Below are 17,171 nucleotides of genomic sequence, written 5' to 3'. Positions count from 1 at the left end.
CATCTGAGCATTATTAATACTAGGGAGACACCCAGTTTCTTAGCCTCTGGGCTTCTCTGTTCACTTTGTGTTTATTTTGTTACCCTATCACCTTCTGTGTACGTAATGTCATATTCCCCAGTCTGTCTGTGAGTTCATTTGTTTTGCATCCCTATCCGTTCAGACACCAGTACATTCCTGCAGGCACTGGTGTGCATAGCAGTTCAAACACCAGTACATTCCTGCAGGCACTGGTGTGCATAACAGTTCAGACACCAGTACATTCCTGCAGGCACTGGTGTGCATAACAGATAGCCATCTAAATCGTGCCCTATCTCCTGAGGCGCCTAAAAGAACTGGCATGCTGGGGTTGCGGGAGGGGAGGACCTTAGAATTAAAGTTACAGTAGCTTAAGAGGTATATTCAATTACAGTCGAAACTGACGTCTTGCCGGAAAGACGGCAGTTTTCTACTTTTTAAAGTTGTACGGGGTTCGACCTATTCAATTCCCCCTTTAGTTTTCCGACAAGTCCCATTGGTAAGAGCCCATTGAGCCCATACAAAAAGACAGCCCTGCTCCAATGTTCAAGGACTATGGTGTCCACTTTTAGTGCCTGTGCCTGCTGTAATACTGTTTGTTGCGTCCTTATACACCAACATCGGCCGTACCATCAAAACTTGCACTAGCCCTTTGGCAGGTGCAGCTTCTCCGTCTGACTACGGCCTCCTGTGCTTGTGGCTCTGCATCTGTGAACGCAGCTGCTTGCATTGACAAGCCTGCAACACTCCCATAATACATCCACTGAACTTACCATTGGTGCATGCACAACTGGCCACCTCCCAGTCACCACCCAGGAATGCCCATCACTTTGCCGCCACATTTCTGATACCGTCTGACCCAATCGCAACAGCAGCTTTGTGTGTACTTTGAAAACCTGTGCGGGGCATGCGTGACACAAAGCTTTTCATGCATGCGCAGTTGCAAATAATCGCTCAACTACATAACAATCGGCATTGCATCGGTCAATCTAGGAGACGGAAAATATATCAAGTGGCGCAATGTGTCAGTAGGAAAGTGTACAATGCCCTAACACCACCTCTTTCATTCAATTATATTTATTATTTTTCTGCTAACTTGCAGTAACTGCTTTGTTTAGCTTCATTTTCTCATTTACAGCTTATATTAATGACGAAAGTAATGGGACATCATATATATTATAGTTTTTTTTTATTTGAAGTTTTTTCTATATTGGGCAAAGGGTTCTACAACACAAATGCAAGGTACAATTGTACCCTATTAAAAATCTAGGAGGAGCTTCACCAGTTTTCAGCTGGTGCGAAATGTAAGTCCTTTTGGAAAATTGCACTTCTGCACAACGACAAACGCCCCTTAAAAATGCTCCTTGGGCACACCTTTAACCAATTTCAATCATTTTGTGCCGCAAAATGAAATCTTGTTTTTACACAGCACTGCGAATGTAGGCCAGTAACCAGGAATGCTATTGCTCCACCCAATTCTGCCCATATCAGGTGCAAACTCTGCAAACACAGATACCCTCCAGCATGACCCCCATCCACAAGGTAAAGTATGGTCTGCTCCTGGATTTCCCTCCAGCATGTCCCCCATCCACTAGGTAAAGTATTGTCTGCTCCTGGATTTCCCATGAATGCTGTCTCACTAAAAACTGTTCATATCAATGAATTGACCAACACAGGTGGCTGTAATCCAAGTGAGAAGTGCCTGTGGAAGGGTTGATGTTGGAGGGTCTGCAAACACTGCCATCTACTGTAAGGGCTAAAACACACTACCCGGCATTTGCCGGCCGGGAAAAAGCCGGCCGGCTTTTTCCCGTGCCGGCATTGTAGTTAACAGTGTGAGGGCTAGGGTCCCTTCACACTGCACGGCCCCGGCCCGGCTGCCGGGTTGCAGCCGGGTCTCACCACTGGAAGGTCCGGCGGCCGCCGGGCCGTCTTTGGAGCCAGTAAACCATGTGTGTGAAGGGGAGCTTTCACACACAACGTTTTTTTCTGAAGCCGTGTCTGATGCTGCGCATGCGCACAGCATCCCACACGGCTCAAAGCCGTCCTGTGTGACAGACACTGCCGGTTTCTCCCGGATGGCAAAAAGCCGGACAAACTTTGTCCGGCTTTTTGCCATCCGGGAAAAACCGGAGTGTGTGTTTCAGCCCTTTCAGCACTTACAATTCAAACTTGCGCAATTTTGGTGGAAACCTACCTAGGCACACTTGCGCAAATCATTTTGCAGTTTGTGAAAAATAATCAGTGTCTATGTTTTTCTAAGTGTAAAAATAAATTTTTATGAAATGCTCACCTGTGAAAACAAGCTTAATGATTTTAAATAAATTACCTAATTCAGTCCAGGTAGTATACGTGGGAAAAGCAGATGAAGCACTGCAGCTATGGGTCTTCAACCTGCGGCCCTCCATCTGCTGCGGAACTACACATCCCAGCATTACCTCCCTCAGTTTTAAAATGAAATAATAGCAAAACTGTGGCAGGGGATGCTGGGATGTGTAGTTCCACAACAGCTGGAGGGCCACAGATTGAAGACCAATGCGACTGTGAAAACTGAGTTAAGCCGTCAAGTCATACAGAGATAGCACGTGTCTGCTTCACCTGGTTGCTATTTTAGGGCTTAATGTTATCAAACAGTCGGATTGTCAGTGCTGAACCATATTTACTGATTAGCAGTATATAATCACTGATGACCACATCGTAGCTTTCGCCTGTGCACAGCAACAGCAGGAGCACCAGCAGCACCTCTGATCGTGGAACCTCTCCTGCATTCTCTGTTTCTGTACGAGCTGTGTTCTTGGCTGCACCCAGCACCGAGTGTAACCATGGTGACCGGGCTAAACATTTTCTGTACCTTTCCTTCCACTGCCGATATCTTGTGTATATATACTGACTGACCTGATGCAGAATCCTCCAGGAAATCCTGATAGTACCTTATATTTTATGTATTAATGTTGGAGGATCGTCTTTCATGTCAGAGGATGAGCAGGTAACGTTATTACACAGCTCACTGTCATTATTAGACAAGCCACTGCTTAGATGACACGATTACACTATTTCTTTTACCTGTTTTGGCAGGGTGCATTACTAGAGTGTCAGTGTCAGAGTGTTGACTCAGAGATATATATATATATAATTTCTCTGACGTCCTAGTGGATGCTGGGGACTCCGTAAGGACCATGGGGAATTGCGGCTCCGCAGGAGACTGGGCACGGCTAAGAAAGATTTAGGACTACCTGGTGTGCACTGGCTCCTCCCACTATGACCCTCCTCCAGACTTCAGTTAGAATCCTGTGCCCGGCTGAGCTGGATGCACACTAGGGGCTCTCCTGAGCTCCTAGAGAGAAAGTATATTTTAGGTTTTTTATTTTACAGTGAGATCTGCTGGCAACAGACTCACTGCAGCGAGGGACTAAGGGGAGAAGAAGCGAACCTACCTAACTGGTGGTAGCTTGGGCTTCTTAGGCTACTGGACACCATTAGCTCCAGAGGGATCGACCGCATGGAACCGGCCATTGATGTTCGGTCCCGGAGCCGCGCCGCCGGCCCCCTTACAGAGCCAGAAGCAAGAAGAATCCGGAAAATCGGCGGCAGAAGACATCAGTCTTCACCAAGGTAGCGCACAGCACTGCAGCTGTGCGCCATTGCTCCTCATACACACTTCACACTCCGGTCACTGAGGGTGCAGGGCGCTGGGGGGGGGGGGGGGGGGGGGGGGGGGGCGCCCTGAGAAGCAATAAAAACACCTTGGCTGGCAAAAATATCACAATATATAGCCGCAGAGGCTATATATGTGATAAATACCCCTGCCAGAATCCATAAAAAAGCGGGAGAAAAGTCAGCCGAAAAAGGGGCGGAGCTATCTCCCTCAGCACACTGGCGCCATTTCTCCCTCACAGCTCCGCTGGAAGGAAGCTCCCTGGCTCTCCCCTGCAGTCTACACTACAGAAAAGGGTTAAAAAGAGAGGGGGGGCACTAAATTTAGGCGCAATATACATATAGCAGCTATAAGGGGATATAATTTAGTTAATCCCTGATTTATATAGCGCTCTGGTGTGTGCTGGCATACTCTCTCTCTGTCTCCCCAAAGGGCTTTGTGGGGTCCTGTCTTCTGTCAGAGCATTCCCTGTGTGTGTGCGGTGTGTCGGTACGGCTGTGTCGACATGTTTGATGAGGAGACTTATGTGGAGGAGGAGCAGGTGCCTATAAATGTGTTGTCACCCCCTGCGGGGCAGACACCGGAGTGGATGGACTTGTGGAAGGAATTACGCGAAAGTGTCGACTCCTTACATAAAAAATTTGACGACATGCCAAATGCGGGACAGCCGGCTTCTCAGCCCGTGCCTGCCCAGACGTCTCAAAAGTCATCAGGGGCTCTAAAACGCCCGCTACCTCAGATGGCAGACACAGATGTCGACACGGATACTGATACCAGTGTCGACGACGAAGAGACTAGTGTAATGTCCAATAGGGCCACTCGTTATATGATTGAGGCAATGAAAAATGTTTTACACATTTCTGAGGTGACCCCAGGTACCACAAAAAAGGGTATTATGTTTGGGGAGAAAAAGCTACCAGTAGTTTTTCCCCCTTCTGAAGAATTAAATGAAGTGTGTGAACTAGCGTGGGCTTCCCCCGATAAAAAATTGGTAATTTCAAAAAAATTACTAATGGCGTACCCTTTCCCGCCAGAGGATAGGTCACGTTGGGAAACACCCCCTAGGGTGGATAAAGCACTTACCTTACACTTACTTATCAAAAAAGGTGGCACTGCCGTCCCAGGATACGGCCGCCCTAAAGGAACCTGCTGACAGAAAGCAGGAGGCTCTCCAGAAAGCTATATATACACACACTGGTATTATACTGAGACCAGCTATTGCCTCAGCATGGATGTGCAGTGCTGCAGCTGCATGGTCAGACTCCCTGTCAGAAAACATTGACACCCTAGACAGGGACACTATATTGCTAAACGTAGAGCATATTAAAGACGCTGTCTTCTACATAAGAGATGCACAGAGGGATATTTGCCGGCTGGCATCTAAAATAAGTACACTGTCCATTTCTGCCAGGAGACGGTTATGGACCCGGCAGTGGACAGGTGATGCAGATTCTAAAAGGCACATGGAAGTTTTGCCTTATAAGGGTGAGGAGTTGTTCGGGGATGGTCTTTCGGACTTAGTGTCCACAGCAACAGCTGGGAAATCAGCATTTTTGCCACATGTCCCCTCACAACCAAAGAGAGCACCGTATTATCAGGTACAGTCCTTTCGCCCCCAAAAGAGCAGACGGGGTAGAGGCGCGTCCTTTCTGCCCAGAGGCAGAGGTAGGGGAAAAAAGCTGCAGCATACAGCCACTTCCCAGGAACAAAAGTCCTCCCCCGCTTCTTCTGCTAAGTCCGCCGCATGACGCTGGGGCTCAACAGGCGGAGCCAGGTACGGTGGGGGGCCGTCTCAAAAACTTCAGCAATCAGTGGGCTCGCTCACAGGTAGATCCCTGGATCCTTCAAGTGGTATCTCAGGGGTACAGGCTGGAATTCGAGACATCCCCCCCCCCGCCGTTTCCTTAAATCTGCCTTACCAACGACTCCTTCAGAAAGGGAGGCTGTGTTAGAGGCAATTCACAAGCTGTATTCCCAGCAGGTGATAGTCAAGGTGCCCCTACTTCAACAAGGACGGGGTTACTATTCCACAATGTTTGTGGTACCGAAACCGGACGGTTCGGTGAGACCCATTTTAAATTTGAAATCCTTGAACACATATTTAAGAAAATTCAAGTTCAAGATGGAATCGCTCAGGGCGGTTATTGCAAGCCTGGAAGAGGGAGATTACATGGTATCTCTGGACATCAAGGATGCTTACCTGCATGTCCCCATTTACCATCCTCACCAGGAGTACCTCAGATTTGTGGTACAGGATTGTCATTACCAATTCCAGACGTTGCCGTTCGGCCTGTCCACGGCACCGAGGGTATTTACCAAGGTAATGGCCGAAATGATGATACTCCTTCGGAAAAAGGGAGTTTTAATTATCCCATACTTGGACGATCTCCTGATAAGGGCGAGGTCCAGAGAGCAGTGGTTGGTCGGCGTAGCATTATCTCAGGAGGTGCTACACCAGCACGGTTGGATTTTGAATATTCCAAAGTCTCAGCTGGTTCCGGCGACACGTCTACTGTTCCTGGGGATGATTCTGGACACAGTCCAGAAAAAAGTGTTTCTCCCAGAGGAGAAAGCCAAGAAGCTGTCATCTCTAGTCAGATGCCTCCTGAAACCAAAACAGGTGTCGGTGCATCATTGCACGCGAGTCCTGGGAAAGATGGTAGCTTCCTACGAAGCGATTCCATTCGGCAGGTTCCATGCCAGAACCTTTCAGTGGGACCTGTTGGACCAATGGTCCGGATCGCATCTTCAAATGCATCGGTTGATAACCCTGTCTCCAAGGACCAGGGTGTCTCTGCTGTGGTGGCTGCAGAGTGCTCATCTCAGAGAGGGCCGCAGATTCGTCATACAGGACTGGGTCCTGGTGACCACGGATGCCAGCCTTCGGGGCTGGGGAGCAGTCACACGGGGAAGAAACTTCCAAGGACTTTGGTCAAGTCAGGAGACTTCCCTACACATAAATGTTCTAGAACTGAGGGCCATTTACAATGCCCTAAGTCAGGCAAAGCCCCTGCTTCAAAACCAGCCGGTTCTGATCCAGTCAGACAACATCACGGCAGTCGCCCATGTAAATCGACAGGGCGGCACAAGAAGCAGGACGGCGATGGCAGAAGCCACAAGGATTCTCCGATGGGCGGAAAATCAGTGTTAGCACTGTCAGCAGTGTTCATTCCGGGAGTGGACAACTGGGAAGCAGACTTCCTCAGCAGGCACGACCTCCACCCGGGAGAGTGGGGACTTCATCCAGAAGTCTTCCAACTGATTGTAAACCGTTGGAAAAGGGCACAGGTGGACATGATGGCGTCCCGCTTTAACAAAAAGCTAGAAAAATATTGCGCCAGGTCAAGAGACCCTCAGGCGATAGCTGTGGACGCTCTAGTGACACCGTGGGTGTACCGGTCGGTTTATGTGTTCCCTCCTCTTCCTCTCATACCCAAGGTACTGAGGATAATAAGGAAAAGAGGAGTAAGAACTATTCTCATTGTTCCAGATTGGCCAAGAAGGTCTTGGTACCCGGAACTTCAAGAATTAATCTCAGAGGACCCATGGCCTCTGCCGCTCAGACAGGACCTGCTGCTGCAGGGGCCCTGTCTGTTCCAAGACTTACCGCGGCTGCGTTTGACGGCATGGCGGTTGAACACCGGATCCTAAAAGAAAAGGGTATTCCGGAGGAAGTCATTCCTACGCTCATTAAAGCTAGAAAAGATGTAACCGTACAACATTATCACCACATATGGTGAAAATATGTTGCGTGGTGTGAGGCCAGGAAGGCCCCAACGGAGGAATTCCAGCTAGGTCGATTTCTGCACTTCCTACAGTCAGGGGTGACTATGGGCCTAAAACTGGGTTCCATTAAGGTCCAGATTTCGGCTCTGTCGATTTTCTTCCAAAAAGAACTGGCTTCACTGCCTGAAGTTCAGACATTTGTCAAGGGAGTGCTGCGTATTCAGCCTCCTTTTGTGCCTCCAGTGGCACCGTGGGACCTCAACGTGGTGTTGGGTTTCCTAAAGTCACATTGGTTTGAGCCACTCAAAACCGTGGATTTAAAATATCTCACGTGGAAAGTGGTCATGCTTTTGGCCTTGGCTTCGGCAAGGCGTGTGTCAGAATTGGCGGCTTTGTCATGTAAAAGCCCCTATTTGATTTTCCATATGGATAGGGCAGAATTGAGGACTCGTCCCCAGTTTCTTCCTAAGGTGGTATCAGCTTTTCACTTGAACCAACCTATCGTGGTGCCTGCGGCTACTAGGGACTTGGAGGATTCCAAGTTACTGGACGTAGTCAGGGCCCTGAAAATTTATGTTTCCAGGACGGCTGGAGTCAGGAAGACTGACTCGCTATTTATCCTGTATGCATCAAACAAGATGGGTGCTCCTGCTTCAAAGCAGACTATTGCTCGCTGGATTTGTAGCACAATTCAGCTTGCGCATTCTGTGGCTGGCCTGCCGCAGCCTAAATCTGTAAAAGCCCATTCCACGAGGAAAGTGGGCTCTTCTTGGGCGGCTGCCCGAGGGGTCTCGGCTTTACAACTTTGCCGAGCTGCTACTTGGTCAGGGGCAAACACGTTTGCAAAATTCTACAAATTTGATACCCTGGCTGAGGAGGACCTTGAGTTCTCTCATTCCGTGCTGCAGAGTCATCCGCACTCTCCCGCCCGTTTGGGAGCTTTGGTATAATCCCCATGGTCCTTACGGAGTCCCCAGCATCCACTAGGACGTCAGAGAAAATAAGATTTTACTCACCGGTAAATCTATTTCTCGTAGTCCGTAGTGGATGCTGGGCGCCCGTCCCAAGTGCGGACTGTCTGCAATACTTGTATATAGTTATTGTTAACTACAAGGGTTATTGTTGAGCCATCTTTTGAGAGGCTCAGTTATATTTCATACTGTTAACTGGGTATATTATCACGCGTTATACGGTGTGATTGGTGTGGTTGGTATGAGGCTTACCCGGGATTCAAAATCCTTCCTTATTGTGTCAGCTCTTCCGGGCACAGTATCCTTACTGAAGTCTGGAGGAGGGTCATAGTGGGAGGAGCCAGTTTACACCAGGTAGTCCTAAATCTTTCTTAGCTGTGCCCAGTCTCCTGCGGAGCCGCTATTCCCCATGGTCCTTACGGAGTACCCAGCATCCACTACGGACTACGAGAAATAGATTTACCGGTGAGTAAAATCTTATTTTCTGCTATCTTAAATGCTGTGATCTTGCACTGCTGAACTCACAATACTGGCCATGTACCACCCAAACATATACAGTAGCAGCTTGTGTGACCCACGCTCATACACTAGTAGCCATGTCCATATTTGGTTTGGTTCTGTCTTAAGTGAAACTACATTCAGATATTGTTTATTATCCTTTATTAGGGTTGAAGTATGTGGAGCAGCTTCCAGAGCAATTGTGTGCAAGGTGAGGAATGAAACTGGTTGTCATTGAACTGTGTGCACTTTACAACAAGAAGAATGTCTGACCTTCTCCCCAAAGTTACCTGTCTATAGGTGCACCCATCTTGCATTGTGTTTGCCCATAAAGTACTAACAACTGTCTTATTTCATTAGGGCTACAATACTAGAGGGAGGAGAGAGCAAGGAGCATTCAGAGGTCAGGGACGTGGCCAGTGCCCTGGGCAGTTCCAGCAGTCACGCTGCCGTCAATACTGCCCTGGGCACCTCAGTTGCAATTTAGTAATAGCCACTGGTTGCTAAATAGTAATTTAATGACCCATGCTATCAGTTTACAGAATGGGTCATTACACCGCTGCCTGTCTCCTTTTCCCTTATCATCTCTCTACCTCTGCTGTCCTCTCTGCCAGTCGCTCCACTGGCTCCTTGTCCTACTCAGAATTAAGCTCCAACTCCTCTCTCACCTAAAAAAGCTCCCTACCTCTGTTCTCAATATATCTTCAGACTCATTCCCTCCCACATACTCTGCTCTGCAATCACTGTCGCCTCATGTCTTCCCTGATCGCCTCTTCCCATGTCCACCTCTGTGATCCCTCCCATGCTAACATTTGGAATGCCCTCAGATAATCAATTAAATTAAATTAAGCTTCAGAGCCTTTAAATATGCCCTTAAAGCTCTTCATTCAAGTCTACCACCTCTCTTCTAATTCTCCATCCTCTGCGCTCCCCACCTTTGATCCTCTCCCCCTTTGCGTGTCCACCCATAGTCCCACTAGAATGTAAGCTCTTGCAAGCAGGGTCCTCTCTCCTTTGCAGTCTCTAAATGGTGTAATTTGCAGCTTATAATTATGGGGGTAATTCAGACCTGATCGTAGTAGCAAATATGTTAGCAGTTGGGTAAAACCATGTGCACTGCAGGGGAGGCAGATATAACATGTGCAGAGAGAGATAGATTTGGGTGGGGTGTGTTCAAACTGAAATCTAAATTGCAGTGTAAAAATAAAGCAGCCAGTATTTACTCTGCACAGAAACAAAATAACCTACCCAAATCGAACTCTCTCTGCACATGTTATATCTGCCCCCCTGCAGTGCACATGGTTTTGCCCAACTGCTAACAAATTTGCGGCTACGATCAGGTTTGAATTACCCCCTATGTTTGCTACGATTAGGTTTGAATTACCCCCTATGTTTCCCTATTCCCAATTCTACGGAACCTATCAATAAAATATAATAATACATTTTCTCATACGTCCTAGAGGATGCTGGGGACACTTCAAGAACCATGGGGTATAGACGGGATCCGCAGGAGACATGGGCACTTTAAGACTTTGAAGGGGTGTGAATTTGCTCCTCCCTCTATGCCCCTCCTCCAGACTCCAGTTTTAGAATTGTGCCCAGGGAGACTGGTCACACACAGGGGAGCTCTACTGAGTTTCTCTGAAAAGTCTTTATGTTAGGTTTTTTATTTTCAGGGAGACTGCTGGCAACAGTCTCCCTGCCACGTTGGACTGAGGGGAGAGAAGTCAGACCTACTTCTAATGAGTTTAAAGGCTCTGCTTCTTGGCTACTGGACACCATTATCTCCTGAGGGTTTGGAACACTAGGTACGCCTAGGCAGAGCCAGCCCTAACCAATATGATGCCCTAGGCAAGATTTTGGCTGGTGCCCCCTAGCACCATCGCTGGTTCCGCCTCTGACCTTGCACCTCTTTCCCAGCACCATCACCCCTCACCCATAGCAGTCCTTATTTTGGTGTTTGTACCCCCTCTATTTTAAATAGGAACAGTTCGCACATTTGGCGTACAGCCCAAAAAGGGGTGTGTTTTTGCTGGCAAGGGGCATGGCCACACAATAGTGACCCCAATTCCAATTACGCCACACAGTACTGCAACTTTATTCACATTTTATCATGCGATAGTATCCATAATTCATATTACATCCCACAGTAGTATCACTTTACCTTATAAACGTTACTCCTCACAGTAGAGCCCCTTATTCACATTACATCACACTAAATTGCTCCTTATTCACATTACACCACACCCTATTGCTCTTTATTCACATTAGACGACACAGTAGTGCCCTTTCTATACGCAACGCCACATAGTAGAGCACCTTATACACATAATGCCACACATTAGTAATGCATTTATACACAATTCCACACAGTAATGCCCTTTACACATATGAGACACATTAATGTCCTTATATACATAATGCGCCTTACACATTATGACAACCTTTATTAATGCCCTTTTACACATAATGTCCCTTACACATATGCCGCACATTATTAATGCCCTTATACACATAATGACACACACAGTGCCCCCTACACATTTGTTGCACATTATTACTGCCCCTATACACATAATGACACACATACAGTAGTACCCTGTTACACATATGCCGCACATTATTAATGCCCTTATACACATAATGACACACATAGTGCCCCTTTACACATATGTTGCACATTATTAATGCATTTTTACATGACACACATAATGCTCCTTACACATATTCCGAACACTGCTGCACAACCAACCCACTCACATGCACACAGCACTCACACTGCCACTAACACTGTGAACTCTGCCTCTGCTTGAATACAGATGTGTTCTCATAAATCTTGCCTCAGTGCTAATGTCTGGCACCTTTTTTTTATGAAAATGCATCTTATTTGCATTGCTATGTGGCTAGGATGCACAAGCCGCTTCTGCTGATTAAACTGATATGCAGCATGCCTATATACTGTGTGAGACTGTGGCTGTATCTGCATATGAAATGCTACATACAGAATATAGGCATGCCGCATATCATTTTAATCAGCAGAAGCTGCTGATGCCCCATGGCATATCAAATGCCCTAGGCAATTGCCTAGTTTGCCTATGCCTATGGCCGGCTCTGCGCCCAGGGGTTCACTCCCAAAGACCGCCGTCACCCCCCTTGCAGAGCCAGAAGTCAGAAGACAGGTGAGTAGAAGAAGATAGAAGATTTCAGTGACGGCTTTCTGAGGTACCGCACAGCGATCGCGCTGCGCGCCATGCTCCCACACACACAGACGCACTGCAGGGTGCAGGGCGCGGGGGCGGCGCCCTGGGCAGCATAAAGTCCTCATTTTCAGGCTGGCAAAAGTGGAAGAGAGTGCCTGGGCACAGAATCCGAACCCCCGCCAGTATATTATATTAAGAAATTAGCGGGGCTGAAGCGCGACATTAAGGGGGCGGGGCTTAGCCCTCACAGCTCTCATCAGCGCCATTTTCTCTTCACAGAAGCTGCAGAGACGCTGGTCCTCTCCTCCAAACACTGCTGTACAAGTAACAGGGTGCAAAACGGGGGGGGGGGGCGCACATAATTTGGTGCAAATATAAAAGCGCTACTGGTCTGGGGCTTTATATTAGAGTTTCAGATCTGGGATTGAGCGCTGGGTTGTGAGCTGGCAAACTTCCTCTGTGTTTCTCTGACAGGCTTTGCTGTGGGTCTGTCCCCTATTTGCCCAGTGTGTCTGTGGGTGTCAGTATGCATGTCTGAGGCTGAGTGCTCTTCCCAGGAGGAGACTGTGGTAGGGACAGAAACGGCTGTGGGAGTGACCCTGTCGGCACCGCCGACTCCTGATTGGGCAAATGTGTTGAATGCCTTGAATGCTAATGTGGCTCTTATTAATAAAAGATTAGATAAATCTGAATCGCAGAACCAGGCATGGGAGAAATCTGTGGAGGATGTGTTATCACAGGTCCAGACCCCCTCGGGGTCACATAAACGTTCATTTGCTCAGTTGGCAGACACAGATACCGACACGTACAATGACTCCAGTGTCGACTATAGTGATGCCAGATTAGACCCAAAATTGTCTAAGAACATTCAGTACATGATTGTGGCAATAAAAGACGTGTTACATATCACTGAGGACCCTGCTGTTCCTGATACTTGGGTCTGTATGTTTAAGGGAAAGAAACCTGAGGTAACATTTCCGCCCTCTCATGAACTGAATACCTTTTTTGAAAAAATGTGGGGAAGTCCTGACAAAAAGTTTCTGATTCCCAAAAGGATTCAGGTGGCGTATCCGTTCCCCTCTGGGGATAGAGATAAGTGGGAATCATCCCCCATTGTGGACAAGGCCCTATCACGATTGTCTAAAAAGGTGGCTTTACCGTCTCCTGACACGGCAGCCCTTAAGGATCCTGCGGATCGTAGACAGGAGAATACGTTAAAATCCATTTACGTCGCCACAGGTACGCTGCTCAGGCCAACCATTGCATCGGCGTGGGTGAGTTCTGCTATTGAAAAATGGGCAGATAACTTGTCATCTGATATAGATACCCTAGATAGGGATAGCATCCTGTTAACTCTGGGTTATATCAGGGACGCTGCGGCCTACCTAAAGGCGGCGGCGAGAGATATTGGCATTTTGGGATCAAGAGCCAATGTCATGGCAATTTCAGCTAGACGAGCATTGTGGATTCATCAATGGAATGCTAATGCTGACTCTAAGAAAGCTATGGAGTCTCTCCCATATAAAGGTAGTGTCTTGTTTGGTGAGGGTCTCACTGATTTGGTATCTACGGCTACCGCGGGTAAGTCATCATTTTTGCCTTATGTTCCTCCACAACAAAAGAAAGCTCACCATTTTCAGATACAGTCCTTTCGGCCAAATAAATACAAAAAAGGCAGAGGTTATTCCTTCCTTGCCAATAGAGGAAGAGGAAAAGGTAAAAGATCTCCGGCCGTGGCAGGTTCCCAGGAGCAGAAGTCCTCCCCGGCTTATGCCAAAGCCACCGCATTACGCTGGGGCTCCTCTGCGGGAGTCCGCACCGGTGGGGGCACGTCTCAAGCTCTTCAGTCAATTCTGGGCTCGTTCGGCCCTGGACCCATGGGTTTTAGAAATAGTGTCCCAGGGGAACAAACTGGAGTTTCAAGACGTTCCCCCTCACCGATTTTTCAAATCAGCCTTACCAGCTTTTCTTCCGGACAGGAAGGTTGTATGCGGTGCAATACAGAAGTTGTGTCTAAATCAAGTCATTATCAGGGTTCCCCCGTCACAGCAGGGAGAAGGCTTTTATTCAAGCCTGTTTGTGGTCCCGAAACCGGACGGCTCGGTCAGACCAATTCTGAACCTAAAGTCCCTCAATTTTTACCTAAGAAAATTCAAATTCAAGATGGAGTCTCTCCAAGCAGTGATCTTCAGTCTGGAGGAAGGGGATTTCATGGTGTCGGTCGACATAAAGGATGCCTACTTACACTTCCCCATATATCCTCCGCATCAGGCTTACCTGAGGTTTGCTATTCAGGATTGTCATTACCAATTTCAGATGTTGCCGTTTGGTCTGCCCACGGCTCCGAGGATTTTCACTAAGGTAATGGCAGAAATGATGGTTCTCCTTCGCAAACAAGGAGTCACAATTATCCCTTACTTGGACGATCCCCTGATAAAGGCGAGATCCAAAGACAAGCTGGAGCAGGACATTGCGCTCTCCCTGACAGTTCTACAGCAACATGGTTGTCTCCTAAACTTTTCGAAGTCACAGTTGAATCCGACGAAATGGCTGTCGTTTTGGGAATGATTCTGGACACGGAATTGCAGAGAGTTTTTTTTTCCAGAAGAGAAGACTCTGGAAATTCAGGGTTTGGTCAAACAAATTCTGAAACCAGCGAGAGTATCAGTACATCAATCAACTCGATTGCTGGGGAAGATGGTGGTGGCCTACGAGGCCATTCAATTTGGCAGATTCCATACCAGAGTGTTTCAGTGGGACCTATTGGACAAGTGGTCCGGATCCCATCTGCGCATGCACTGGAAAATAATCCTGTCCTCCAAGACCAGAATCTCACTCTTGTGGTGGCTGCACAGCTCTCACCTCCTAGAGGGATGCAGGATCGGGATCCAGGACTAGATCCTAGTAACCACGGATGCGAGTCTCCGAGGCTGGGGAGCTGGAAACCTTCCATGGAAATTGGTCAAGCCAGGAAGTTTGTTTACACATAAACGTTCTAGAGTTAAGAGCCATTTACAACGGCCTCCTTCAAGCGGAACGTCTTCTTCGCAACCTGCCCGTCCTAATACAGTCGGACAACATAACAGCAGTAGCGCACATAAACCGCCAGGGCGGAACAAAGAGCAGGGCGGCAATGGCAGAGGCCACAAAAGTTCTCCGCTGGGCGGACAGACATACAAGCGCTCTGTCAGCAATCTTCTTTCCAGGAGTGGACAACTGGGAAGCAGACTTCCTCAGCAGACACGATCTCCATCCAGGAGAGTGGGGTCTTCATCAAGAGGTCTTCACAGAAGTGACAAGTCTTTGGGGAATTCCTCAAATAGACATGATGGCGTCCCGCCTCAACAAGAAACTTCAGAGATATTGTTCCATGTCGAGGGACCCTCAAGCAATAGCAGTGGACGCGCTGGTGACACCATGGGTGTTTCAGTCGGTGTACGTGTTCCCTCCACTTCCACTCATTCCAAAGGTGGTAAAGATCATAAGAAGAACAAAGGTTCAGGCGATCCTCATTGTTCCGGACTGGCGAAGGAGGGCTTGGTATCCAGATCTTCAGGAATTACTCATAAGAGATCCCTGACCTCTTCCTCTACGAGTGGATCTGTTACAGCAGGGGCCGTGTGTATATCAAGACTTACCGTGGCTACGTTTGACGGCTTGGCGGTTGAACACCGGATCCCAGCCCGAAAGGGTATTCCCAGTGAAGTCATTCCAACTCTACTTCAGGCTAGAAAAGGAGTAACGTCTCAACATTATCACCGTATTTGGAGAAAATATGTGTCTTGGTGTGAATCCAAGAAGGCTCCTACGGAAGAATTTCAGCTAGGGCGTTTTCTCCTTTTCCTGCAAGCAGGTGTGGATGCGGGCCTTAAGTTGGGCTCGATTAAAGTACAAATTTCGGCCTTATCGGTTTTCTTTCAAAAACAATTTGCCTCCCTTCCAGAAGTTCAGACTTTCGTGAATGGAGTTTTGCACATCCAACCTCCATTTATGCCCTCAGTGGCACCATGGGATCTTAACGTGGTGTTGCATTTTCTTCAATCACATTGGTTTGAACCTTTACAGAAGGTTGAGTTGAAATTTCTCACTTGGAAAGTGGTCATGCTATTGGCCTTAGCATCCGCAAGGCGGGTGTCTGAGTTAGCGGCTTTGTCTCACAAGAGCCCTTATTTGATCTTCCATGAGGAAAGAGCGAAGTTGAGGACTTGTCAACAATTTCTGCCGAAGGTGGTTTCATCGTTCCACATGAACCAGCCTATTGTGGTACCAGTGGCTGCTGACGCCTTCGCAGAGTCAAAATCTCTCGATGTTGTCAGGGCCTTGAAGATTTATGTCGCCAGAACGGCTCAATTTAGGAATACGGAAACTCTGTTTATCCTTTGTGCTGCCAACAAGATTGGAACGCCTGCTTCAAAGCAGACTATTGCGCGCTGGATTTGCAATACGATTCAGCATGCTGATTCTACGGCTGGATTGCCGTTACCGAAATCAGTGAAGGCCCACTCTACCAGGAAAGTGGGCTCATCCTGGGCAGCTGCCCGCGGAGTCTCGGCATTACAACTCTGCCAAGCAGCTACTTGGTCGGGTTCAAACACTTTTGCGAAATTTTACAAGTTTGATACCCTGGCTGATGAGGACCTCATGTTTGGTCAATCGGTGCTGCAGAGTCATCCGCACTCTCCCGCCCGTTCTAGAGCTTTGGTATAAACCCCATGGTTCTTGAAGTGTCCCCAGCATCCTCTAGGACTTATGAGAAAATAGGATTTTAATACCTACCGGTAAATCCTTTTCTCTTAGTCCGTAGAGGATGCTGGGCGCCCGTCCCAGTGCGTACTGTATCTGCACTTATTAGTTATTAGTTATGTTTACACACAGGTTGTGTTTCTGTTATAGTCAGCCTGTTGCTGACATGGTTCATGCCGTTGACTGGAGTTCTGTTAAATGCCATGTTGTACGGCGTGTTTGAGGTGTGAGCTGGTATGTATCTCACCTTAGTTTAACAATAAATCCTTTTCCTCGAAATGTTCGTCTCCCTTGGCACAGTTCCTATAACTGGAGTCTGGAGGAGGGGCATAGAGGGAGGAGCCAGTTCACACTCCTTCA

At 47.9% G+C, this 17,171-nt stretch overlaps 1 protein-coding gene across 2 annotated transcripts in view; it reads left to right on the top strand.

The window, feature by feature from the left end:
• Positions 1 to 2,731: 2,731 nt before the first annotated feature.
• The window catches only part of ERICH2 (glutamate rich 2), a 93,576-nt gene continuing 79,136 nt past the window's right edge, over positions 2,732 to 17,171 (top strand). The window contains exons 1-2 of one of the 2 annotated variants that reach the window (XM_063933497.1): positions 2,734 to 3,004; positions 9,037 to 9,079. In XM_063933497.1, coding sequence (XP_063789567.1) covers positions 2,967 to 3,004; positions 9,037 to 9,079 — 81 coding nt within the window. In that variant the 5' untranslated portion in view covers positions 2,734 to 2,966. Of the gene's footprint in view, positions 3,005 to 9,036; positions 9,080 to 17,171 lie in introns of both variants that reach the window. The other variant, XM_063933498.1, reaches the window with a different exon arrangement.

Source organism: Pseudophryne corroboree, chromosome 7 (assembly GCF_028390025.1).
Source record: "Pseudophryne corroboree isolate aPseCor3 chromosome 7, aPseCor3.hap2, whole genome shotgun sequence".
Taxonomy (NCBI): domain Eukaryota; kingdom Metazoa; phylum Chordata; class Amphibia; order Anura; family Myobatrachidae; genus Pseudophryne; species Pseudophryne corroboree.
The sequence above is the reverse complement of the archived record's forward strand: the minus strand, read 5'-3'. Positions and strand labels throughout refer to the sequence as shown.